The following is a 27,914-nucleotide window of genomic DNA, read 5'->3' as shown; positions in this document are numbered from 1 at the left end:
GGGCTGAGCATGCTGCCCGGTTGAGGCCAGGGGTTTTTAAGGAGATGGGTCTTTGTCTTCACACATCTCCTCCTGAAACAAAGGATTTTATGGCTGTAAATATTAAGAAGCTCCTATCTGAGTTTTCTCTTGAAGGTATCAGACAGGAGGAAGCCTAGCTGGCACCATCCTGGGTTCAGAGGAAGGGTGAGCAGGACCCCCTGGAGAATGGGGATCTGGAGCAGGGTGTTTGAAATGCAGATGCTGGGCTGCATCTGGGAGATTGTGGAAGATTTGTCAGGCAGAAGGGGCGGGGACCCCCACCTGGCAGGTTATCAGGTAGAAGGGGGCAGGGCAGGATGCGAAGGCCCGGCTGCCCCTGAAACATTGTTGGGATGACTCTGAGATGCAGATGCATGTGCTGGACATAGATGTCTTCTCTTTAGGCCTTTATGTCACACACACATAAGCTCATAACTGACTTCCTACCTAACAGTTCCAGCAGTGAAAAGTCCTTTGTCCCAGGCAGACTAGGGCTGTGAGGCATCCTAGCTAAAGCGAAGATGGAGAACTAAAAGCCAGCAATGATTGATTCTGAGCTCCTCTCTGTAGGGAGACATGAACACACCTGTAAGTAGTGAAGTGGCTGCTATGCCTCAGGTGCCTTCCCAGGACAGACCAGATTATTTGGGAACTAACACAATTCAGAAACCTGGCGACACATAGGCAACTTCCAGCATTCCAAAGAGGAAGCAAGCATGTCTCAAGCAGAGACTTTTACAAGCTAAAATTAAAAAAAAAAATTTTGAGTTGGGAAATCTGAAGAATTCAAGTCATTGAACTGTGCTGCCCACCTCTTTCTTCCTGTTTGATCTTTGAAGATTAGCGTTCGGTATTTCTCATGACATTTATATTGAGGAAGGAATAGAAGATGATTAAAAGCAGAGAAACTCAATATTGGGGGCGCACATCAAAAGATCTGGGAGACAGAGGGGAGAGCGTATGATTTGAAACCGGAGTTACTAGAAGCATGTGTGCTACACTTCATTTTCTGGTTAACAGCGTAACATACGTCAAAATATGATTTAAAACATTTCTCACAGCCGGGCTGACGTGCGGCGGTGCTCCGCCGTCTTGTGCTCTTGGGGATGGGGGTTCAAATCCAAGCGAGGTTAACACTTTGTACCGGCACACACTCCTGGTGGAGGGGGAAAACAGTCTCGCAGTTGTGGCAAAATGAAAACAGCTGTGTGAGTCCCGAGGGAAAGGCTTATTTTTAAAAAGAGGGGGAGGGGCAGCCTGCCTGGGAAAGCAGGAAACGGCCTGCGAATGTTAAATAATGAGTGAGCGTCCCGCTCAGCCAGGACGAGGGAAGTTTGTGAGCTTCACTTTGGTTTCCCTGTTCCGGGATTTTGTACCCACATAGGGGACCCTTCGTTCGTCTGAAGTCACAGCATTTCAAGTTCTTCTCACCAAAATCAAGATAATCTCAGCTCAGGACGTGACCGAACTTTTCCCACGTAATTCGTCTCAGCGCCTGGCTCTGAACTTAGGAAGTTGTATCAGTTATCCACTGCTGCCTAACAAAGCGCCACCGGCTTCGTCTCTACGCAGTGCCCCTTTCCTATCCCACAAAGCCTCTGCTCAGGGCCTCACGAGGTGGTGGCTGGCTCCTGCTGTGATCCGGAACTCTTTCCAAGTTCATGTGCTCCTGCCAGACTCAGTTCCTTGCAATGGAGGGTCCCAGTGCCCTCACTGGCTATGAGCCGGGCCACGCTCTGCTTCCAAAGGCTGCCCCATGTTCAAGGCCAGCTGCAGAGTCTCGCTCTCATGGACTCCCTCTCAAGCATGATCCACGAAGAGCACAGTCCCAGGTAAGGGCTCATCTGATTGGGTCAGGCTCAGCCCCCGACAATGACCCTTTTCTTACAGGCAAACGTGTCCCATGACTTAATCACAGAGCCAAGTTCACCGCAGTCACTGTGCTGAGGATTCCGCAGAGTAAGGCTCTTGGAGGCCGTTTTGGAATTTCGCCTGCCGTAAAAGAACAACACAGCAAATGTCTGTTCACACCCCTAGGCCGATTTGTAGGGGAAAGGACTGTGAGACAAAGCCCCCCAAAAGCAGACAGTAAGACAATTAAATCTACTCGCTACTTGAAAATATGAAGTACTAAAGGGCAATATAATTATTCCCTCTCCTGCCTTTCAAATAAACAAATCTTTTAAAAACCTTACTTTTAGTATGTTCTGAACTATATACACAGAATATGACAAATATGCTATATACACAGAATATGACAAATATACGTTTGTAGACAAATGGAATGAAGGTAGTGCAGGATGTTTGGCCTCGTGATCAAGACAGCACGTGGCCCATTGGCATCCCTCCCTGGAGTGCTTGGGTTTGAGTCCTGGTCCCTCTTCTGATTCCAGCTTCCTGTTACTGCACACCTCGGGGGGGGGGGGCAGCAGGTGATGGCCCAAGTAGTTGAATCCCTGTCACCCACGTAAGTAAGACACCCAGGTTGAAATCTGGGCTCCTTGGCCAAGCCCCAGGTGTTACAAGCATTTGGGAAGTAAACCAGGTAGCTGATTGAAGTGCTCTCTCTGTCTCTCTGTGTCTTTTAAATGAATCAATAAACAAATACAGAGATAACACTGCATATTTTACATGACTCTCTTGAAGCTCCCTCATATCCATAAGTTACAGAAGTCAGCTTCAGGGCTGAATGAATTTATAATTGAAAAGAGAAGATGCACATTTAGTTAACAGATATGTACATGAGTACTTTTAAAAATAACTTATTTTGGGGGCCGGTGCTGTGACGTAGCAGGTAAAGCCGCTACCTGCAGTGTCAGCATCTCATATAGGCACCAGTTCGAGACCTGGCTGCTCCATTTCCCATCCAGCTCTCTGCTATGGCCTGAGAAAGCAGTGAAATGGCCCAAGTCTTTGAGCCCCTGCACCCACATGGGAGACCTGAAGGAAGCTCTGGCTGCTGGCTTCAGATAGGTGCAGCTCCGGCCATTGCAGCCAATTGGAGAGTGAACCAGCAGATGGAAGACCTCTCTTTCTGCCTCTTCTCCCTCTGTGTAACTCTGACTTTTTTTTTAACTTTTATTTAATGAATATAAATTTCCAAAGTACAGAATATGGATTACAATGGCTTCCCCCCCATAACGTCCCTCCCACCCGCAACCCTCCCCTTATCCACTCCCTCTCCCCTTCCATTCACATCAAGAGACTTTCAAACAAATAAATAAATCTTTTAAAAAAAACTAACACTTCAAGAAATCCAAGAAATCCAGGCATACTTTTTAAAAATATATATTTTCACTTTTTAAATCAAAAAGCAGAGAGACAGAGATCTCCCAACTGCTAGTTCTCTCCCCAGGTGCCAGCAATAACCAGGCCTGGGCCAGCCAATAGCCAGACACTGGGGAACTCAACCTTGGTCTCCCACACGTGTGACAAGGGCCCAGATACTTCTGCCATTATCTGCTGTGGGTGCTATTTTATGCAACAGTGGCCTTGCTTTCAGGATTTACAGCTTAGTAAGGTTAAAAAAAAGAGCAGGAGACTCAAGAAACTAACAGGTAGAAATTCAGTCAAAACAACTAACAAAGATACACAAGGATTTTCCCATCAATGATTGAAAGTAGCAATAATTTACTCAAGGAAGCCATAGAGCTCTCTTCTTAGGACATGAGACATTTGTGAGGCAGGATAGCCTAGTGGTTAAAGCCTAGATTCTTTTTTTTTTTTCCCAAGATTTATTTATGTATTTGAAAGTCAGAGTTACACAGAGAGAGGAGAGGCAGAGAGAAAGAGTAGTCTTCCATCCACTGGTTCACTCGCCAGTTGGCCACAATAGCTGGAGCTGTACTGATCCAAAGCCAGGTGGGTGCAGGGGCCCAAGGACTTGGATCATCTTCTACTGCTTTTCCAGGCCACAGCAGAGAGCTGGATTGGAAGTGGAGCAGCTGGATCTCGAACTGGTGTCCATATGGGATGCCAGTGCTTCAGGCCAGGGCGTTAACCCACTGCACCAAAGCACCGGCCCCTACAGCCTAACTCTGGACCTAGCTCCCCTGGTTTGCATCCTGGCTCTGCTTATTCCAGTAACTTGGAATACATTATCTAATGTCTCTGTGCCTCAGTTTCCTCACTGTGAATCAGAATCATAGGAGCTCCTACTTCATGGAGTTGTTTCTGAGGATGCAATGACTTCCCTCAAAGCACTTAGAGCTGAGCGCCCAGGCCTTGAAAAGTGCAGGTGTTAGCCACCACTCCATGCCAGGCAGTGACTGAGTTCTTGGCAGGTGGTACTCCTTTTAATACTGGCAATGATCTGTGAGCTATTATTATTGGCTGCATATCACAAATGAGGAAATGTGCGCTCAGGGGAGCTAAGTAACTTCTTCAAGGCTTTCTAAACAGGCTAATAAAAGGCAGGTATGCTGCGCTAAGCCCAGGTCTGTCCTGAGACTGCATGCTATTTACCACTGAATTACCAAGAAGATAGTAGAAGGACCACACATGGGGATTTATTTTTCCCGCTGAGTTGGTTTTTACAAAAAAACAAACAAACATAAAGTGAGGAACAACACAGAGAAGGACACGCAGCAATGAGCAGCGGCGCGATCATGACATCCATGATCTCATGTCTGGAAAACTCTTATTCAAACTAACATTTGCTGGAAGAAACAGAATGTGCTTCCATGCAGAGGAAAGGGTTTTCAGAGCAGCTCTCACTTCCAGGAGCCTGAACCATTGACACTGTTAGTCTCTGGCTGTTGCTATTAACCTGGAGAAGCAAACCAAGACAGTTACTACACAGGTGCTATGCATTAGTCGGCTTTTTGTGACTACAATGAAATGCCTGAGGCAAGCTAGCTCTATAGACAAGGCTTATTCTGGCTCCTGGCTCTTGAGGTTTACAGTCCGAGATTAGCCAGACCTCACTGGTTCAGTGTCTGATGAGGGTGGCAATGGTAGAATGAGGAGTGACGGTGGAGGGAAGATCACATGGTGAGCCAGAAAGCACACTGAACAGCTGGGCCCCACTCAGGATTTTTTTTTTTTTTAAGATTAATTTACTTATTTGAAAGGCAGAGTGACAGAGGGAGAGGCAGAGAAAGACAGTTCTTCCATCTGCTGGTTCACTCCCCAAATACACACAAAAGCTAGGTCTGGACCAGGAACTCCAAACAGATCTCCCACGTGGATGGCAGGGACCCAAGTTTGGGCCATGTTCTGCTGCTTTCCCAAGCACATTAGCAGGAAGCCAGTTTGAAAGTGGAGCAGCCAGGACTCAAGATCACTCTCTGAAGTGGGATGCTGGTGTTTCGAGCCAGAGCTTAACATGCTGTGCCACAACGCCAGCCCTCAATAGGGCTTTTCTAACAACCCTCTCACAAGAACTACCTTCCCAGGCACACCCCCAGTGACTTAGGACCTCCCAGTAGGTCTACCTCCTATGTATTATAATTAGAGTAAGTTCCACACTCTCAGTACTACCAACTTAGGATTTTTGAGGTTTCAAATCCACTATGAGTTCAGTAACCATAGCCTATTCAAACCACAGCATACTAGAAGCTGCACACGCACCCCCACACACACACACATCTGACTATCACACTTCACAAATTCCACACATTCCCATTCCATAGTTCAGAAGTCTCTAGAACCAAGGCATATTTCTCATTTATCTGGGAGTTAATTATAAAAACAGGACTTGGGCAGCCAGTGAGTGTAACTGTGAACTCATTTAATAACACTTCCAAACACAACAGTGCATTTAAGGAGTCTTCAACAAGTTCATGGAAAATGCATATTATGAAAAAAAATTGTTCTTGGATTTCATTTATTTGCATCAAAATAAAACTTTCAATTCCACATTCCTGTAAACTTTTTCAAGTAGCCTCTTAAGTATAGATACATACAAAGTTTCTTATTGCAGCTACCCTACCCACACCCCTAGAAGTCAAACCACATTTAAAATTTTGAACATGGAGATGGAATACACTAGAGAGGTGAAGAGTTCCCTTCAAATATTTTTAGCAGAGAATTACTTGGTCACATGCTGGTTTAAAGACACTACTATCAAGTTTCACAACAGGCAAGTCTGGAGGCAGAGCGTATTGTACAAAGATGTTCTCTATCTAGGCAAGAGATGACAAGGCTGTGAAATGAGACGTCGGTGGGAAGTCTTGTGTAGAAGAAGCGATAAAAGCAGCATGTTTGGTGAGTGACTGGATGTGAGTCCCGATGAAGACGAGTCAGAGATGGCCTCAGGTCTCCAGCTTGGAAAGTCCGGGAACCACCTGGGATGCAAGGTGAGTTAGGATAAAGAATAATGGATTTTTTTTTTTAGAACTTTGAGTTTAAAATGTCTTTGGGACAGGACAGCTGGGTGAAAATCAGACAATGGGGTTTCCTAGCCTGCAGTCCAATGGAGGCATCAGTTGAGAATCTTCTTACTAAATCCCACTCACTAAAAGTTCACACCAAAGAATACTTTACATCTTAATATTCATGCATTTATTTACTTTATCTTTCTTTTATTTTAATGGAATTTTCCTCTAGAACAAAATCTTAAAGGACAAAGAATTCTTATTCTACAACAGTTCACTGTAGTTAATAACAATGTATTATATTCTTGAAAATTAAGAAGAAAGATTTCAAGCAGTCTCTCCATGAAAAAAAAGTATGTGAGGTAATGTGTACGTTCATTGGCTCAATCTAGTCACTGCACAATGTATGCATGTTTTAAAATATCATTTACATAATAAATATATATACACCTTTTTTTAACACAAAGCTTCTGCATTCATATCACAATACTGATTTTTTTTTTTTTTTGACAGGCAGAGTGGACAGTGAGAGAGAGAGACAGAGAGAAAGGTCTTCCATTGCCGTTGGTTCACCCTCCAATGGCCGCCGCGGCCAGCGCGCTGCGGCCGGCACACAGCGCTGATCCGATAGCAGGAGCCAGGCGCTTCTCCTGGTCTCCCATGGGGTGCAGGGCCCAAGCACTTGGACCATCCTCCACTGCACTCCCTGGCCACAGCAGAGAGCTGGCCTGGAAGAGAGGCAACCGGGACAGAATCCGGTGCCCCGACCGGGACTAGAACCCGGTGTGCCGGCGCCGCAAGGCGAAGGATTAGCCTAGTGAGCCGCGGCGCCGGCCTCATTCATATCACAATACTGATTAGAAGAAACCATTGAGCCCCCATGATATCACTGAAAAAACTAAGATCCTCAAATTGGATCCACTTCCTTCTCACTGAAGCACTCCCTTTCTCCACTTCTAACTTCCTACACGAGTCCAGTTTAAAATCTGATGGGAAAATAAATGTATTTTTAAAATGTAACAGGATTGGAGGCCAGCATTGTGGCACAGCAGGTAAAGCCGCCACGTGCGACACTGGCATCCCATATGGGTACCAGTTCCCATCCCAGTTGCTCTACTTTCAATCCAGCTCCTTGCTAATGTGCCTGGGAAAGCAACAGAGGATGGCCCAAGTGCTTGGGCCCGGGTACCCACATGGTAGATCTGGATGAAACTCCTGGCTCCTGGCTTCGGCCTGGCCCAGCCCCTGCTGTTGCAGCCATTTGTGGAGTGAGCCAGTGGATGCAAGACCTTTCTGTCTGTCTGCCTGCCTCTCTCTCTGTACATATATATAAAACTTTGCCTTTCAAATATTTTTTTAAAAAGTAATGGGGTTAAAGAAGAGAAAAAAAAATCAATCTGAGATCCTAGTTTATGTTTTAATAGGAAAATTTTATTTAGCAACAGCCTACAAAACATCAAATCATTTTATTGTGCCAAAGTTTTACTGAGTATATTGGCAGTTTCTAAGCTACAAGAATTGGATATGAAATGGACAGGGTGAACTGGGTTCTCTCTAGCCCATTCTCCACAGAGCAGCCAGAGTAATTTTGCAAATGTAAATCAGAGCATGACACTCCAATAAATTCCCATTGCTACTCCAAATAAAGGCCCAACGTCCTATTTTGCAGTACCCCAGGGTTATGCCCTCTCTCCCATGGTGCTCCCTGGTTCCCCTTTCAAGACAAGCTCTTCCCTGTCTCAGAACTGTCATGTTTTTCTCTTCGCAAACCTCTCTCCCCTCAACAATGCATATAGGTGTCTCCTTCTTACAGGTTCAGAGGTCCCCTCCTTCCTGAGGGTTTTCCCTGAGCATCATTTCCAAGTGGGAGCCACCCACCCCACTCCCTATCACGCTCCTATTTGTATTGTCTCCATAGCACAGTTAATATGATCTGAATTTATTATTTTTTGAATACCTATTTTGTTTTAGTATACAGTTGCCCATTGGTGTCCTGGGGGAATTAGTTCCAAGACCCCCAAGTATACCAAAATCCACAGATGCTGAGCCCTTTATATAAAATGACACAATATTTGCATAGAACACGTGCAAATCCTCTTGCACAAGGTCAGTCATCTCTAGGTTATTTACAATACCTACTACAACACAAATCCGACATAAATAGTTCTTCTTCTATATTGTTCCAGGAGTAATGACGAGGGAATAAATGTCTGTACATGTGCAGTACATGTGCAGTTTTTCCCCCAAATATTTTCTATGTGCAGATGGTTGGATTTTCAGATGCACACCAGGCTAGAGTCCACTGCACTGGTCTGCTTGTGTACTGGGGCCACAGTGACAGTAACTTCATTTGAATTTTTCCCCTCCTAGTAAAATGGGTGCTTAATCAATAATTGTGAAATGAATAAACTTTTTGAAACCACATCCTTAAAACTAGTATGTAAAAAAAGAAGGCATCCGCTGTGGCTCACTAGGTTAATCCTCCGCCTGCGGTGCTGGGTTCTAGTTCCAGCTGCTCCTCTTCCAGTCCAGCTCTCTGCTGTGGCCCGGGAGGGCAGTGGAGGATGGCCCAGGTCCTTGGGCCCTGCACCTGCATGGGAGAACAGGAGGTAGCACCTGGCTCCTGACTTCGGATCAGCATAGCTCCGGCCATAGCGGCCATTTGGGGGTGAACCAACGGAAGGAAGACGTTTCTCTCTGTCTCTCTCTCTCTCTCTTCTCTCTCTCACTGTCTAACTCTGTCAAATAAATAAATAAAAGAAGGCATTCTGAACAGCAATGCCAGGCTCTGCAGTGGGCGCTTTGGATTCAACAACCAGCAGTTCACAGGCCGGAGAGACGGCAACGGGCAATCGTGACACAGTGCGATAAATGGCACCATAAAGACAAATACAGGATCACAAAAAAGAAACCTATTGGTCTTGGAGTCGTTAAACCTGCAGGATGAGTGCAGACGAAATGGATGCGCTAAATGCCTCGGTAGAGAGAAGAGAGCAAGCGCAAGACGGCGGGGCGAGATCGGAACCTGACAAGTGTCAAGCAGTCCCCTGCTCTCGGAGCACTCTCGGAGTACTGTAGGAGTCACTAAAATAACAAGGTGTGCGAACGTATTATGCGCCGGAAATCGCTGTGTAAGTGAAGACGCTGCTATGAATAACCGTAGCCCCGACCCTGCTGGTCAATTACTTACTGACAGTTCTTGGTATTCAGAGAAAAAGCAGTGATAATTTCACAGGGGAACTTCGCTTGAAGGCCTCTGTGACTACCTTGCTCTTTCCTCTACGCTACGCTTGTGGAGTCAGGCGTGGGTGGATGTCGAGGGGGTGGTGTGGCCTTGCCCCGGATCTCATTGGCCCTTCAAAGTAAAACTGTTGGGCGATTGGCTGCGGAGGTATCCAGAAGCCTGTCCCACCCCTACCACCTCGCTGACTGGTTGAGAGGCGCCATGTTCCCACCTCCTATCCGCTGTCCCACCCAGGCAGTTGCTTGGCAACCGGTTTGCGTCCTCCCCGAAACAGACACCTGTGCAGCGAAGAAGGCCACTTCCTACGCTTAGACTTCGCGCTCTCACTTAAAGCGCGGACAACAGTTGTCCCAGGTGTCCGTGGAGTTTATCGTGGCATGATGAGTTACGGGACGGCAGCCACTGCAGTGACACACCTCAGGGGACAAATTGCGCAAGTTTTCCTCCTGCGAGCCCTCCTTGAGAGCAGTTAGAAGAGGAAGCAAGTGGCTGCTTATCCTAAACTTGGAAGACACCCTGGGGGCGTCCTGGCATTCTAGAAAGCAAGTAGCTTCTGTCAGTTCCGTAGTTACAGGAGGGAGGCCGAGATAACCTTGGGCACCTGCCTCAGAGTGAACCTGAGGAACCTGGGGACAAGTGACAGACTCTCCTCCAGCTCGTCATGAACCGCAGAGTTTTCCTCTTGCTGGAAAAACACTTCCAAGAGTTCAGAGAGAACAATTATACGGTGAGTACTGGGGACGTGGAGGGATGTGCTTCCTTGGGTAATGATTTTTTAAGAAGCAGTGTAATCTGTGTTGAGTCTTCATTTAGTTAAACCTGTCTTGCCACAGCAGTATTGCTATTTAATGACTATTTCACTATGGTAACCTATTTCATATTAAAATATTAGTATTACTGCTTCAACATAATAGTGGTTAACTATATTGAGAACGTTGTGCCAAGTAAGTTATGTGATTTTAAGTCTTGAATTTCATGGTTGCTCAAGTATATTTACTGAGTGTATTAAGTGTGCACTAAGCATAATTGGTAAGGTTTTCTATGAAATACATTATTGTCCCTCCATTGGAATAATATTTCAAGTATAAGGAAAAGTTTATTTTTGGCAACTGTAATTTTGGATTTTTAATGAAAACGTTCTCACTTCATGTCTTCCATATGATATCCATATTGCGCTTTAAAAAGCTTTGAAGGGGCAGGCATTTGGTGTAGTGGGTAAGACACCACTTGGGGGGCCAGCGCTGTGGCACAGCGGGTTAAAGCCCTGGTGCCGGTTCGAGTCCAGGCTGCTCCACTTCCAATCCAGCTCTCTGCTGTGGCCTGGGAAAGCAGTAGAAGATGTCCCAAATCCTTGGGCCCCTGCACCTGCATGAAAGACCCAGAAGAAGCTCCTGGCTCCTGACTTCGGATCAGCTCAGCTCTGGCCTTTGCAGCCATTTGGGGAGTGAACAAGCAGATGGAAGACCTCTCCCTCTCTTTTATCTCTACCTCTCTATGTAACTCCGTCTTTCAAATAAATAAAATAAATCTTAAAAAAAAAAAAAAAAGACACCACCTGTGCCTCATGCATCCCGTATTGGAATGCCTGGATTCCACCTCCACTTCCGGTTCCAGCTTCCTGCTAATGCCCACCCTGGGAGGCAGCAGGTGATGGCTCAAGTCCTTGGGTCCTGCCACTCCTCTGGGAGTCCTGGATTGAGTTGCAGGCTCCTGGCTTCCTTGTGAGCACTTGGGGAGTGGATGCGGATGGAAGCTCTCTCTCTCTTTGATTCAGTAGACTGTTCAGGAACCACTGAGTTAGGGCCAGCCCGCTCTCCCTCTTTCTCTATCCCTGTCTCTCTCCCTCCCCGTTTGTCTTTGCCTTTCAAATAAATAAATAAAACATAAATATATATTTTAAGGACACTTTGAAGAAGTAAATGCTTTCCAACTCTTTCCATCCTTTTTAATTTGAATGTTAAATAGGCTATTGACTTACACAAAAGCTGTATAAGCCACATGCTCCAAATTGACCTTCTAGTCCCACTTATGATTTCCACACATTCTATTTTTAATTTACTCTTCATGTATTTCCTGGAATCTACCTTAACTTCTGTGTAATAAGACATATAACACCTTCCCAGATCAACAAATTAATGAACTTATCAAAAGAAAAGAAGAAGAAATGTAGGGATTTTGGAATTCAGTGTAACGTGGTATCTGATTTTCGCGACTCTGTTAACTATCTAATCTTTTAAAATCTGCATTGATTTTGTTTTAATGAAAGGGTATTACTGCCTTTCCAACGAGTGAAGACATGATGGAATGGGAGGCTGAAATTGAAGGTCTTCAGGATTCAATGTGGCAAGGTCTGTGGCAATGTGGTTCTTTAACAAGTTCAGATACCATTAACAGCTTATCTTCTTTAACTGTATAATAAGGTTGCATTAAATACAATTTCTGGAATTCCTCTTTATATGCATAATAAATTTGCATTATTGGCCAGCGCCGCAGCTCACTAGGCTAATCCTCAGCCTGCAGTGCTGGCACCCCAGGTTCTAGTCCCAGTTGGGGCACCAGGTTCTGTCCCAGTTGCTCCTCTTCCAGTCCAGCTCTCTGCTGTGGCCCAGGAAGGCAGTGGAGGATGGCCCAAGTGCTTGGGCCCTGCACCCGCATGGGAGACCAGGAGGAAGCACCTGGCTCCTGGCTTTGGATCGGCGCAGCGCCAGCCGTAGCAGTCATTTGTGGGGGGTGAACCAACGGAAGGAAGACCTTTCTCTCTGTCTCTCTCTCTCTCTGTCTAACTCTGCCTGTCAAAAAAAAATCTATAAAAAATTTGCATTATGTCAGTTGTCTAGAATTCTGGAACTATTCATATTATTTTTGCCTTATCTGATAGTTTTCACCATTTGTCAACATAGATGGGCATTTTGAGCTTGTGTTTTTCTTTATGCCAAATCTTTTTTTTTTTTTTTACAGATGGAGTTAGACAGTGAGAGAAAGAGACAGAGAGAAAGGTCATCCTTCCGTTGGTTCACTCCCCAAATGGCCGCTATGGCCAGCACTGCACCAATCCAAAGCCAGGAGCCAGGTGCCTCTCCTGGTCTCCCATGCGGGTGCAGGGCCCAAGCACTTGGGCCATCCTCCACTGCCTTCCTGGGCCACAGCAGAGAGCTGGCCTGGAAGAGGAGCAACCGGGACAGAATCCGGCGCCCATATGGGATGCCGGCACCGCAGGCGAAGGATTAACCAAGTGAGCCACAGTGCCGGCCCCTTTGCCAAATCTAATGTTACTACATTTTTAAGAAGCAGACTCAATAAAACATATTAGTTGAGAATATCTTCTTACATTTTCCAAGAGATCAGAGAAGAGCTATCAAATTCCTACTGGCTTAAAATCCCACAGTTACTGCCCATTTTTTCCTCCAGGTGTTTCACTCTAATTTCTGTAAATCAAATTCTCAGGAAGATTGGGCCACTGTAAACTTTAATGCTCATGTGCTCTTTCAATTGGGAATTCTTTGAGTAAGGTACGGGAGGCAAATGCATAAGCTGATAACTACAATAAAATATAATATGAGCTGTTAAGGATTTCGAGCAGATGCCAAGAAGGGAGTGATGCGTTAATTTACCTGGGGGAGTCAGGAATGGCTTCCCGAGGAGGTGATATTTGAGCTGAGTCCCTAATAATTTGTACTAGTTTGAGAATTTCAGAAAGAGGAGAAGGAAATTTAGGTGGGGGAAAAACAGCACAGCAGAAGCTTTAACAAGATTGGGTACACCAGGATCTGAGTTCAGTCAATACGATGCATACGATAGGGGCAGGGAGGTACGGAGACAGCAGATGGAAAGGATTGGTGGGAGCGAGGTTAAAAACAAGGAGCGATCGGATTGCGAGACAGCTTTTATATTATACAGAGGAACCTCTGCACTGTAGAATTTATTTTAAAATAAAACTGTGGGATGTCCAACAGCCCCATGAAAAAATGCCCAGCATCACCAATCATCAGCAAAATGCAAATCAAAACTACAAATGAAGTGTCACCTCACTCCAGTGAAACTAAAAAAGAAAAAACACACAAAAAAATGACACCTGCTGACAACAATGTAGAGAGCAGGAAACCCTTGCACTCTGTTGGTGACGATGTAAATTATAACAGTCATTGTAGAAGACAGTGTAGAGGGTCCTCCCAAAACTGAAATTAGAACCGCCACCTGATCCAGCAATCCCATGACTGCTTATATTTATGCATGTGTGTGTATATATCCAAGGACAATGAACACACTGTTGAAGAGAGGTCTGCACTCCCATGTTTATTGCAGCGCTATTCATGATAGCCAAGGAATTGGAGCAACCAAAGTATCCATCCACTGCTGATGAGTAAAACAAATGTGATACACATACACAATGGAATCCTATTCAGCCATTCAAAAGGGTGAAATCTTGTCAGTTGCAACAACATGGATGGAATTGGAAGTCATTATGTTAAGGGAAATAAGCCAGGCCCCAAAAGACAAATACCACATGATCTCATTCATGAAAAGAATCTGAAAATGTTGATCTCATAGAAGTTAAGAGTAGTATATGGGAATATCACAAGGTACCCCATAAATCTGGATAATTTTTATGTGTCTGTTAAAAGTAATAAAATAGAAAAAATAAAAAATAAAGCTACGGGGAGCTAAATTATATGGAGAAACCTCAGTGTTAATCAGGTTGGAGTTAATCAGTACAACAGGATGCTTTAGGAAAAATGCCTGTTTCTATTTTACAGGACTCATCTTTGAGCTGACAATAGATTTTACGCCAGAGTACAACTTTGTCCCTCCAGTGGTGAAATTTAGAACAATTCCTTTTCATCCAAATGGTAAGGACCAAATGAGATGTTTCATATCAAGGGCCCTGTCCCTATTATCCTTCTTCTCTTTAGTTGTTGTTTTATTTTTTTTTTTAAGATTTATTTGTTTAATTTGAAAGGTAGAGTTACAGAGAGGCTGAGGTGGGGAGCGGGGGAGGGGGAAAGAGAGGGAGAGAAAAGAGAGATAGAGAGAGAGAGGTCTTCTGTCCGCTGGTTCACTCCCCAGATGGCTGCTTTGGCCCAAACTGCACCAGTTTGAAGCCAGGAGCTTCTTCCGGGTCTGCCATGCAGGTGCAGGGGCCCAAGGACTTGAGCCATCTTCTACTGCTTTCCCAGGCCATAGCAGAGAGCTGGGGTGGAAATGGAGTAGCCGGGACTAGAACCAGCACCCATATGGGTTGCCGGCACTGTAGGCAGTGGCTTTACCCGCTACGCCACAGCACCAGCCCCTCTTTTTTTTTAATATTTTTCTTTTTAACAACTTCATTATGATCATAAAAGTAAGAATTTTCATTGGGAAAAACACAAAAAGTCAGGAATAAATTACTTTGAATCTTTTTTTCTGTGCTGTAGATATTTTTGTGTGTGGTTGAGGTATTTCATATAAAGTTTTATATCTAGCCCCCTTATTTAAAATGACATGTCCTTTTCCTGTATTATATCATTATATCATTATAAAAAGTGATAAAAATGGAAAGATCAATTTAGGAAAAAGTGAGTTAGATTGCAGCTTCACATTATATACTTAAGTGAATTCTTGAAGTATCACAAATAAAAAATGTTTTTAAATATTTATTTATTTGAAAGGCAGAGTTACAGACAGAGAGGGAGAAAGAGAGAGAGAGAGAGCTTCCATCTGTTGATTCACTCCCCCAAATGGCCACAATGGCCCAGAGCTGGGCCGAGCGAAGCCAGGAGCTTCTTCCCGGTCTCCTAATGGGTGCAGGGGCCCAAGCACTTGGACCGTCTTCCACTGCTTTCCCAGTGCATTAGCAAGAAGATGGATCAGAAGTGGAGCAGCTGAGACTCAAACATCACAGGCAGCAGCTTAACAAGTTGGGCCACAACGTAAGTCGCAAACCTGAAAATTTTAAATTCCTCACAAGAAGAAAATCTAACAGAATTTCTTATGTATTTGGTGAGGAAGGCCTTTGTAAGCATGATAAAACCCAGAAACTATTAGAAAAGCCTGACACCTTAAATTATATAAACATTAAAATACATCAGTAGTCAATGTCATTATAAACAGAGAAAAGACATTGACTTTTGCAAATTGAGAGAAAATATTTGCAGTGCTTACTGTAACCATACCATATAAAGAACACTTGTAAACCAATAAGAAAAAGGCACACTTAATAGAAGAAACATAACAAAAATTAACTCAAAAAGATGCTTAATAAGAAAATAAAAGTGGGGGCCGGCACTGTGGCACAGTGGGTTAACGCCTTGGCCTGAAGTGCTGGCATCCTGTATGGGCGCTGGTTCAAGACCCGGCTGCTCCGCTTATGATCCAGCTCTCTGCTATGGTCTGGGAAAGCAGTAGAAGATGGCCCAAGTCCTTGGACCCCTGCACCCTGGTGGGAGACCTGGAGGAAGTTCCTGGCTCCTGTCTTCGGATCGGTACAGCTCTGGCCGTTGTGGCCATCTGGGGAGTGAACCAGCAGATGGAAGACCTCTCTCTTTGTCTCTACCTCTCTCTGTAACTCTGTCTTTCAAATAAATAAAATAAATCTTTTTTAAAAAAATACTTAATACAATGAGAAGGTTGTATGTATAGCTGTTATGGTTATATTAGTAAGTGTTATGCTCTGTTGATTAGGGAATAATGAAGAGTCTAGCTCCTACATGTCCATACAGACACAGTTTTCCTCCAAATGTTTTCATTTTGATGTTGACTGAATCCTTGGATGATGAACCTACAAATATGGAGGGCCAACTCAAATCTCAGTGTCAATTAATATAGGAATTTTTTTAAGATTTATTTTTTATTTATTTGAAAGAGTTAGAGAGAGAGGTAGAGACAGAGAGAGAGGTCTTCCATCTGCTGGTTCACTCCCCAGATGGCTGCAATGGCCAGAGCTGCACCGATCCCAAGATGGGAGCCAGGAGCTTCTTCTGGGTCTCCCACCAGGGTGCAGGGGCTCAGGGACTTGGGCCATCTTCTACTGCTTTCCCAGGCCTTAGCAGAGAGCTGAATCAGAAGAGGAGCAGCTGGGACTAGAATTGGCGCCCATATGGGCCAGGGCTTTAACGTGCTGTGCTACAGCGCTAGCCCATCATATGGGAATTTTTAAGGAAAATATCATACAGTGATTGTCCCCACACATAACAAGGGATATTATGAAAACTAAGCTTTTTGATCATTGCTATATTCCAAGAATCTTCAATGCCTGGCACATTGTAGATATTTTTAGATAAATATTTATGGCTTGGGGATATGTTGACAATTCATTGTTAATAAAAAAAAACCACTTCAAACAAGAAAAGGTGAAATATAATTCTATTTACTATTCATGCATGTATGAGTGCACCTGGATTTGTGCGCATGTATGTTTGTATGGACCAGCTGGTGATAACTCTGAAGAGAATTAGTACGCAGCTCAATGTGCATTTTCCTTTCTCTTATGTGCTTTTACTTTTTTAAGATTTGTTTTATTTTATTTGAAAGACAGACTTATAAAGAGAGAGGCAGAGATAGAGAGAGAGATATTCCATCCTCTGGTTCACTCCCCAGATGGCCTTAATGGCCGAAACCGGGAAGATCTGAAGCTAGGAGCCAGGACCATCTTCTGGGTCCTGTGTCTCCCACATGAATGCAGGGGCCCAAGGACTTGGGCCAAGCTCCACTGCTTTCCTAGGCACATTAGCAGGGAGCTGGATCAGACGTGGGATGGGGTGCCAGTGTCTCAGGCAGCAGCGTTACCCACTAGGCCACAGCGCCAGCCTCTGTGCTTTCACTTTTATGGACTTGGTTTTTCACAAGTATGTTATTACTTTTTGTAATCAAGACCTTATTTTTGAAACTTTTAACACAAAGTGAATGATTTTCATGTGCCATTTTTGTTGAAAATACTTAGGAATAGAATTACTGGATTGAGTTTATTGGGGGAACAGTCTTATCCGCCAATCCTCACTCCTGCTAGGAGGGAAAATCTGGGAAAGCTTGGGACTGCTCTTGTTTTCCTCCCGGCTCTTCCCAGGAAAGGAAGTCACCCAGGTGACTGGGGACGCGGGGAAGGAAGTGAGCAGGTTTGGCACAGCACATTCTCAGCGCTCTCTTTCCCACCATCCTTTCCTTAGTTGGGTGCAGGCTCTGTTTCTCAGGCCATGAACTTCAGGAGGAAAGAAATCAGGGCGCTTTGGTGGACCCTGATTAAAGCCACTGATCAACTGCTTTCTCCATTTCAGTCTTGCGTACAGAAAAGCTATGTCTTACACCCTGTCTTTCAGCACGGTGGTCTATTTCATCATTACACACGCACTGGAGAGGAAAGGAGGGGAACTTCCAGGCCTGCAGACCCCACGCAGTGGCTCTGCACACCTCTAAATCTTAGCTATACCCTTTCAGCGGCTTCACTCTCCCACTAGGGAGTGTGTATATAGTTCTCATTTTAGCAACTTCCAGTTCTGGACATTGAAAGTTTGGAGAAGTTTTTTGCCAATTCGATAAGCATTTTTCTATTATTTTAAGAAGTACTTCTTGCCTGAGTTCTTGGGTCCTGGGAGACCTGGAACAATCTTCTAGCTCCTGGCTCCTGGCTCCTGGCTCCTGACTTCGTCCTGGCCCAGCCCGGGTTGTTGCAGCCATCTGGAAAGTGAACCAGCAGATAGAAGATTCTCTGCCTCTCTTATCTCTCTCTATAACTCTGAGCTTCAAATAAATCTATACATCTTAAAAAAAAAAAAAAAAGGAAGAAGCACTTCTTTGAATGCTTGTAAAGTAAGCATTTTTTCACATTTGTTGTTTTTTTACTTTATAACTTGCCTGATAATTCATGTTATCACATTGTCCTAGATGTTGCAAATATTTCCGCTAATTTGTCATTAACTTTATATTTCACTTACACTGTGTTTTTATATCTGAGATTTAAACATTTTTATGTCAGATTTAAACTTTTGAAAAGGCTTTATTGGCTTTAAGCTTAGATTATCTTTTCCATTGAAAAACCAAATTGGCTTTTTAATTTTCTTGTAGTTGTGTGGTTTTAGTTTTTACGTTTAGCTCAATTCTTTTAAAAAAGAGAAAACATCTATTATTTTGTTTCAAACCCTGAATTAATGAAATCTCTATGTTGGGGCATAGGCCAGTCTTTGTGTATCTTCACCCGCCTAATGGGCAAGCTGGGGACAGGAGGGGCCGCCCCTCCTCGGTATGAGGATTCCATTTCTAGGTCCAAGGCTTTTACTCTGTCACCATTTCCAGACCGTGGGAAAGGGGAAAGAGAGGAAAAATAGGATTAAACAGCTCTTTAAGAAAAACATGGTCCAGAATTGCACACTCATGCTTACATCCCATGATTAAGACTTAGTCACATTGGCTGGCGCCACAGCTCGGCTCACTTGGCTAATCCTCCACCTGCGGTGCTGGCATCCTGGGTTCTAGTCCCGGTTGGGGCGCCGGATTCTGTCCCAGTTGCTCCTCTTCCAGTCTAGCTCTCTGCTGTGGCCCAGAAGTGTAATGGAGGATGGCCCAAGTGCTTGGGCCCCTGCATCCACATGGGAGACCAGGAGGAAGCACCTGGCTCCTGGCTTTGGATCGGCACAGCTCTGGCCGTAGCGGCCATTTGGGGGGTGAACCAACGGAAGGAAGACCTTTCTGTCTCTCTGTCTCACTGTCTCACTGTCTAACTCTGCCTGTTAAAAAAAAAAGACTTAGTCACATGAGCACATCTTGCTAGAAGAAAGCTTAGGAAAAACAGCATGGGCACCCATGTCATCAGCCAGAACAACAAGAGAGGGTGAAGACTGGGGACAGACATGGTGTTTCATTGCAGAGGGAAGAAATAGTAAAAAGGAAGAGTGGATGTAAATAATCTTCCTGGTTTATCATTTTGATGTTCATCAATTTCAAATATTTTTACTGTATGTATCAATATTAATGTATTGTTTTAATACAGTAGACCCCTATACTGGTCAACCATGTATAGATTTTTTGGACAACCCTGAGAAGTGGAATACAAGCTACACGTTGAGCAGCATCTTACTCACTCTACAGGTAAGAATGGAGTTAATGCAATGCTCCCTTTAATACTATTAATATCGCAATCATACAAAACATAAAGATGAAAATACAAAGTCTTTTAAAGGACTTGAGCAAGTTTATCTAAATCAACATTTCTATGTTAAGTTTCTAAACTGGAATTTAAATTATAAAAACTATTATTTTAAAATGAAGTGAGTAGCTAAGGCCCTTTACAACTGAATACATATTTCATGAAGAAGAACAGTCTTATTAGGATGTTTCAATTCTAGAAATACAGCCTTAGATTTTCTTTTTGCTCCTGACTTCACTTCCTGATATTGAGCAGGCCTTTTAGGTCTTTGCTCATTCCTGAACCTTGCCGTCCTCAAAGAAGTGAATCAAATGATTACAGCTGAGAATGTTTTGCTTTATCCTTTGTTTCTGACAGTGTTGGCTACTTTCTCTTACATGTTCACATCAAACCGAGTGAACAATTAAACCAGAGATTTTCTCTCCTCAGATAGATGCCTGTTTCCCAACTACTACCTCCATCCCCTCTGGGCCCGTGGTACTTAGTAACATGCTCAGTGTTTTGTTATTCCTGACCCTGTAAAACCCTCCTTTCTTATCCAATGCTAAAACAAAGTATTTCAGCCAACCAACTTATCATTAGTAACAAATGGAAATATAATATTAAATTTTTATTATCAAGAACACTTGGAGAATGAAATATTCTGGCTTAATTGAAATTTTCTCAACATAGAATTACTACATAAATTCCATTTCTCGTTTTGTAGTTTTAAAAATAAATAAAATAATAGTTTATTTTCTGGAAGGTCAGCTTAGTATACTGAGTAAAATGTAAATCCTTTTTAAAAATTCAGTATTCGGCCGGCGCCGCGGCTCACTGGGCTAATCCTCCGCCTTGTGGCGCCGGCACATTGGGTTCTAGTCCCGGTCGGGGCGCCGGATTCTGTCCCGGTTGCCCCTCTTCCAGGCCAGCCCTCTGCTGTGGCCAGGGAGTGCAGTGGAGGATGGCCCAAGTGCTTGGGCCCTGTACCCCATGGGAGACCAGGAAAAGCACCTGGCTCCTGGCTCCTGCCATCGGATCAGCGTGGTGCACTGGCCGCAGCGCGCCAGCCGTGGCGGCCATTGGAGGGTGAACCAACGGCAAAGGAAGACCTTTCTCTGTCTCTCTCTCTCACTGTCCACTCTGCCTGTCAAAAAAAAAAAAAAAAAATTCAGTATTCAGTTCATTCATTAACTCCTTCTGAAAGTGTTTAGAGCATCCACCTGCATGGGGCTGTGTCCTAAGAGAAATCTGAGTAAAAATGTCAAAGAAGCGAGCGAGGCAGGTAGATATCTGGGGTTCATCTTCTGGATCTCTTCAAAGGTAAAGGTGAATATCAACACCCACCCCTAGAATAGATTCCAGATCCATGGGCATTAACTAATTTTATCTTACAAAATGTTATCTGCTGGTGCCACTGTTTACTGGAGCTCCATATTTTGTATTTATCCCTTGGAAAGCTTTTTATGTTATTTCATTCTACCACATGGTTATTTTAAAAGTTGAGCTTTCTATTTTTATTATTTAGCAGATGTCTGATTTATTAATTTTTAATATGACTTTATATTCCAATTCTTTAAAAATCATAAAATATACTTAACAGCTTGTATATATATTACATAAATAGATCATAGGCACAGTGGTTAATGAGAAGATTATTGAGTAAACTTTACCAGATAAGCTTCCCTTAGTAAAATTATATCTGTACAGCCAAAGACCAAAAGCCTGTATAGAAGGTAAGTCTCCTCTACCCCCACCCACTCTGAAAGGTATAGTGAAATCCACACTGAACCCTTCTTGAAGCAAGTATTCCATTCTTGGACATATAGCCCCAATGTGTTTCCAAAATAGGAAAACTCAAGTTACAGCAGCAAATTCTTGTTGATTTTGAGATATCAAATGTCAGATGGTTACTTTCATGATTGAGAGATTGCCATCATTCCTGTAACTTCCAAGCCACAACTGTCCACTTTGACCAGCATCTACACTTGTATATTGCACGGTTTAGCATATCTTATCATATAATTTGCATGTTGTAAGATACAATGTCTATATTACTAAATTGCAATAAATATTTTCAATTTGGGGAGATATAAGTCATGGTCTTGTGAAGTTGTAGTTACTTCTGGTCATTCGTGAGATGCAGACACACAAGATTTTAAAGATGTCTGCCATGTATTACTGTGAAAGGACTTGCAGATGAAATTATATTTACTCAGCAGCTGACCTTCAAATTGTCCTGAGTTGTGCCTAGAAATGAGCAGCTACATTCACTGTAATTACATTTAGCAGCAGGAGAAGACAACTACAGATAATAAATTAATCAAGTGTGTGCAACCTCAGTACCTGTGCTTGTTCATCCATGTTCTAATGTGGTATCATGTTAAAACGTAAAGCTTTATTTCTTAAGCCCGTGTAATGGAAATGTTTCAGTGTTTCCTAATGTTTAGTTCCTTTTCCATAAAAACCCAGTTCGAATGTGTATGACAGGAAGGAATGTGACAGGAAGGACTGTTAACTTGCTCTGACACCAGTGTTTAGCTTGTGAGTGTGCAGTATAAAACCAAGACAGATCGGAAGCTTCTTAAGTGTAAAGACTGTGTCTCACGTTACCTTTATGTCTATTCACAGGTCTGTGCATAGTAGGTATTTAATAAGTACTTATTGAAAGTTGTATTATCGGCTTGTCTTTCTGCTCTAAAATGTTATGTTGTCTATGTTTTCCTATAGGTTATGCTGTCTAATCCAGGGCTAGAACAGCCAGTGAATTTGGAAGCAGCCCAAATGCTGATTGAAAATGAATCTGTATACAGAACACTACTTCAAAGACTTTTCCACAAGTCATGCGAATGTAAGAAATGCCTACTTACTGTTATGTGGTAACCATCGATTATGCATTAAATTTGTATAGCAAATAAGTAATCTAGAAAATAATCATTATATAATGGAATATTTAAATATTTTCTGTATCCATTTTCAGTTAAAAATGGTACAAAGATCCCTTCTACTATAACTCTTTGTCAAACCAATCTCTTTCAAAAGATCAACAAAGACCTTAAGCTTATTATCTTTCAATGCTCTGATGGTGTGGATGGTTGGTGCCAGTTGAAACGAGTCTACCCATCAGAAAGATGTCACATCCGAGTTTAACTCAAGTACTTGGGCCATCATCTGCTGCCTTTCCAGCCACATTCTTCAGGAGCTGGGTTAGAAGCTGAGTAGCTGGGACTCGAATCGACACTCTGACATGGGATACTAGTGTTGCAGGGGGCACTTAACCCACTGAGCCACAATGCTGGCCCCAAAAACTTATTTTAAGGAATTTTCTATCTTTCTTGGGTGCTTTTTTAAAGTTAATTAAGTTTCTAAAAAAAAAAAAAAAAAAGAAGGTGAAGGAGAAGGAGGGGGAGGGGAGAAGGAGGAGAAAGAAGAGGAGGAAGAGGAGGAGGAGAAGGAAAGAAGAGAAATTAACTTCCAGATGCCATGACTTGGAACAGCACTTGTCTCAACTGTTGAGGAACATTTTTCGATTTTTTTTTCATCATGCAAATTGTAGAACTCTTTGCATAGAGTCGGTCTTCTATATATGAGATTGATTGAAAATGGATCTTAGTGGAGAATGGGACTGGGAATGGGAGAGGGAGTGTGTGGAGGGGTGGGAGTGTGGGTGGGAGGGTTTCTTTGGGAAAATAAAAGGTTTCTTTGGGAAAAAAAAAAAAAAAGAAACAAACTACTCCTTCCCCCCCCCAAAAAAAATAATTTCCTGCAAGAAATAATTCTGTGCAATACGTTTTCAGTTTTTCCCTGCAGAAGGAAAGTGATAAGAAAACGATGTCCTTTCTTTGTCGTCCTTTCTTTGGCAGGCATCACCCAACACTCCTTTCCGTTCTCCCCCTGTGTCGTCACACCTAACATAAAAGCTGCCCAGATTGCCACAGCACACAGGAAAGAGCCACACAGCGAACAGTACTCGGGCAGCTTTCACTACGTGCTCTTAGTTACGTTGGTGAAACCTAAGGAACTCTAAGGCAGTAAGCAGGGGTCAGCTTGTTTGCCTGACCTTGCTGGACTGAGGGTATCATGCCAGAGAATGGTTTCTGTGGCTTCCTGGGGAAAGACTTGCGGCAACGCTGAAGACACAGTTCCTGTGTATCAGAAACGAGGAAGTGGCAGAAAACTTGTCCCCTCTCGGTCAGGTGGTAATATTGTACTTCTGCCTGGGTTTGTGTGGAAAAATGAATCCAACAGGAATTAATCACTTGTATCCGCTTGGGAAAAAAATCTCTACTAAAATACTACAAGAATCCTTTCCCGTCTTTTAATAAAGACATATGAGGGAATTGTTATAATTTTAGGGAACACAAAACTGAAACAGCTAGTTCATCACATAATGGGAAGCACAAGGCAGCTAATTATACCATCCTGGGGCATTTGTTAGAGGCTAGAACTGTATCCTCTGTGTCCAGTGTGGTGTCTGACCAGAGGTATTGAATAAAAAGGTGTAGAATGAGTGAATGAAAAACAAACCTAAGCTTAGTTCTTGATTGTACTTCATGGTTTACTTGGTGCTTTGAGCATATAATCAACTGATCTTCACAGCCCCCTGCTCAGAGAGGAAGTCAAGGGTAAGGTGATTAGCCACAGGCCGCCTGGCAAACTGCAGCACTGGGCTTTCTCAGTCCCCCTATGCCTGCAGGCTTAGTGAATTGACTGTAAAGTCACTCATCTGGGGTCAAAGAATTAAAAGCTGCAGGTACAGAATGGAAGCAACCTGACTTGATAAAGCGAACTCTGTCCTGTCACCAAGCTCTCAAGGGAGTTGTTTGCTTAACACAAGACAGTGATAGCAAGTGCCCTTCTCCCAAGCATGTGTTCTACTATTTTACACTCCTGGTTTGGTGAGCAGCCATCTGGACTACCTGTGCACACAGGTCCAGCATCACCTTTCCTCTAGCTAGGAAAGTTAGGAAAGTGTGTGTACTTAGCCAATGCCAGAGAAGATAAAGAGCAACCATAAATGGTGTCTTCAAATAATTGGTGAGATGTCCAGGAGAAAAGAGGTATGGTTGTAGTTCATCTTTGTAGTTCCAGGGCTCACATAGAAGCTACAAGTCAGCCATTCCTTCTCCAGGCCTGCTAAGTTGTAGCTACGGGAGTCCAGAGTATGCAGGCATGGCCCTGCCTTGTGTCAAAACATATTGTGGTGATTTCCCTCCGTAATTAGCTGTCTGGAATTAATTTCGTTAACCTAAAGCTAAGCTTGGCATTTGATATGCAGACATGCAAATGCCTCTCATTCCCCAAACTTTTCCCTAACATCTGTTATGTTTTTTCTAACCTGAACAGCTAGTCTTGCCTTAATGTATTGATAAGAAGACACAAAACTCTGAACTCAAACCCAGTTGGCAGAGGCCCAGTGACCTCCCATATCCTGTCACCCTCCTTTCACTGTGGCCTGGTCCCTATCTCCCTAATTTTTAGAGCACGCACATACCCCAGCTGCCTGGGACAGTCCTGGTATAATTATTTCTAGCACCCTCTTTTACTTTGCAGTGGATCAGTTTGGATAATAAATGAAGCAGTTAGAGGAATGTATATCTGATCTCTCCTGGCAGCAAATGCCACTCTAGTGGTAGCATCCTCAAAGGGAAAGTCCATCCAGGTCCCAGCTGGCCAAACAGAGGGAAGGATTTTTCTGACAATTCAAGTTGCTTAATAGAGTAGACAAGCCTGGCTTTGCAGGTAGTCAACTCCTTATCACTAAAAGTATTATTTAAAAAATTTTATTTACTTGAAAGGTAGAATTACAGAGACAGGGAGAGATAGAGAGAGGTCTTCCATTTGCTGGTTCAGCCCTCAAATGACCGCATCACTGGGACTGGGCCAGGCTGAGGCCAGGAACCAGCAGCTTCTTCTAGATCACTCAGGTGGGCGGCAGGGACCCAAGCACTTGGCTGTCTTTAATTGCTTTCCCAGGTCATTAGCTGGGAGCTGATTTGGAAGTGGACTAGCCAGGACTAGTCGGCACCCATATGGGATGCTGGTGTCACAGGCAGTGGCTTAGCCTGCTATGCCACAGGGCCAGCCCCGGAAAGTGTTCTTTTATAACTAGTGTTTCTTCAGTGGAGTCAAATGACCATTTTTCAGGGCTGTTGTCAAAAAGTGTCTTGCCTGGTGTCAGGAGTTATACAAGGCGGCCTTTCAAGTACCTTCCAAGTTCGTTTATGGAAACTTGGAGGAGGAAAGCTCTGGAAGGAGACAATTCCTAACAACTGCTCGTCTTCTATGTTCTGAGTATTGTGCTTTCGAATTTGCTGCAGAGATTTCACAGGTACTATATAGCTTTTTTTTTTTAATTTGTCCTTGTGACTTCATTTCTGTTTGGTCATGTGGTCAAATAGTGTCTATCTCCTGCTTACCACAGTTACTTTGATATTTTAAAACATAAGGTTCATATAACTCAAAAATATTTTAATTGAAGGAAGCTACAAGAAAATAAAAAATAATAAAATTGAGTAATGATAACTAAGCATGAGGTAATCATTTTTTTCTAGTCAAATATATTCCTATGGCTTTTGATAAATAAAGGAGGAAATCCTAATAGGTTTCAGATACTTATCTAAATAAATTGTAATATAATAACTGACAGATGAATCTCACTACTAGAAACAGGAGTATTAGTAAAAAGGTTTTTCAGAAATTCATGGAAAATGTCAATGAAAGTTAAGTTTATTTAAGTGCAAAATTTATTTTAGAAAAACCATAAGCTTCTTAAAGTACCATTGTATTAGAGAGATTTTAATACTCATTTATATTATATACTTTCAAAAAATCTGATAATTGTGCAACTATATCCTATTCTGCTTATGCTTAGGAAAAAGCTGCGATACCCATTTGATTCCTCTCCAATTCGAGCTCTCATTAGTTCACTGGGTTTGTTTTTTTTTTTTTTACAAATACCTGTTAACAATAGAGCAATTTTAAAGAAAATTATCTCTACAAATTATATCTCATAGGATTTTAGACTTTGGTGTGTTTACTCTTTAAATTGAGTGTGTTTTTTTTTTTTTTTTTTTTTTTTTTTTGGTTAGATGTAGGAGTACCCTTGGCCCTGGAAAATAAACTTTCTGGATATGAAAAGAAAAAAGAAAAGTCATCCAGTGGCATTGCTTCCTTAAGGAACAACTTGAGCTTCAGCCCCCTCATTCTAAATCAGTGATCCTGGTGGTGTTATAGATACTCTGTCACTCACAAACGTCATGAGATGTAGAAGACTTGAGTTTAACAGGACAGAAGTGTACATACCTATTTGCTGGAGTCACATCTCTTTTTTCCCCTGTTTTATCTCATTGAGCCAGTTAAAATAACATTAAAATAACATTTAACTCTACGTGTTAAGTGTTTATTTTACATCGAAGAAAAATATGTTTATAACTTTAGAGATGTAAATAATAGGAATTGACTTTTTTAAAAAAGATATATTTATTTATTTGAAAGGCAGAGTAACAGAGAGGCAGAAAGCGACAGAGAGAGAGGTCTTCCGTCCACTGATTCACTCCCCAAATGGCTGCAAAGGCCGAAGCTGGGCCAATCTGAAGCCAGGAGCCAGGAGCTTCCTCCAGGTCTCCCACACATATGCAGGGCCCCAAGGACTTGGGCCATTTTCACTGCTTTCCCAGGCCATAGCAGAGAGCTGGATCAGAAGTGGAGCGGCCAGGACTCAAACCAGTACCCATATGGCATGCCGGTGCAGCAGGCAGGAGCTTTACCCACTTCACCACAGTGCTGTCCCCAGAAATTGATTTGTAATTAAATACAGCAGACCTTGGAAGCCCCCATCTTTTATCCCCAAGTGCCACCCCCAAGAACCAACAACAGCTTTCAACTCATTGAGGTGTTTCTACTCTATTTCCAAGCTGGTATTCCTGAAGTTTTTAGTTTTAGATATTATTTATAGACTTCTTATAAAATAAAAATATCTTTGTCTTATGCAGCCACTCTCACACACATCTCCTGCCCCCATTCTCCTAATATAGTTTAGTTATATTAATGTGACTTTGTAAATATATCACAGGTAAGCCAAGAATGATGATCTTGCTTTTCTGATACAAAAGACCTGCGTTTTCTATTCCTTTATTCTTTATCTGTCTACCATCTATCCTTCCCCTGAACTTTGTGACAAAACTGTGGAACAACTGTCAGATGTTTGATCAGTGTCAGTCCATCCTTCTCTCCCCCACGC

The 27,914-nt window shown here is 43.0% G+C and overlaps 1 protein-coding gene and 1 long non-coding RNA gene across 3 annotated transcripts in view; one reads left to right on the top strand and one right to left on the bottom strand.

Annotated features, from left to right (window-relative positions):
• Window positions 1–5,731: 5,731 nt before the first annotated feature.
• LOC138850639 (uncharacterized) lies at window positions 5,732–9,641 on the bottom strand. Its single transcript, XR_011390677.1, has 2 exons — window positions 9,529–9,641; window positions 5,732–6,308 (listed from the first exon to the last, which is right to left on the bottom strand). It is a non-coding gene; the product is annotated as an uncharacterized lncRNA (long non-coding RNA).
• A 185-nt stretch (window positions 9,642–9,826) lies between these two features.
• The window catches only part of UBE2U (ubiquitin conjugating enzyme E2 U), a 58,810-nt gene continuing 40,722 nt past the window's right edge, over window positions 9,827–27,914 (top strand). For both annotated transcript variants that reach the window (XM_008265126.4, XM_002715946.5), the window contains exons 1-5: window positions 9,827–10,309; window positions 11,849–11,930; window positions 14,337–14,429; window positions 19,538–19,635; window positions 22,403–22,523. In XM_008265126.4, coding sequence (XP_008263348.2) covers window positions 10,244–10,309; window positions 11,849–11,930; window positions 14,337–14,429; window positions 19,538–19,635; window positions 22,403–22,523 — 460 coding nt within the window. In that variant the 5' untranslated portion in view covers window positions 9,827–10,243. The remainder of the gene's footprint in view (window positions 10,310–11,848; window positions 11,931–14,336; window positions 14,430–19,537; window positions 19,636–22,402; window positions 22,524–27,914) is intronic.

Source organism: Oryctolagus cuniculus, chromosome 7 (genome assembly GCF_964237555.1).
Source record: "Oryctolagus cuniculus chromosome 7, mOryCun1.1, whole genome shotgun sequence".
Taxonomy (NCBI): domain Eukaryota; kingdom Metazoa; phylum Chordata; class Mammalia; order Lagomorpha; family Leporidae; genus Oryctolagus; species Oryctolagus cuniculus.
Note: the sequence above shows the minus strand (reverse complement) of the source record. Positions and strands in the feature narration are given on the sequence as shown.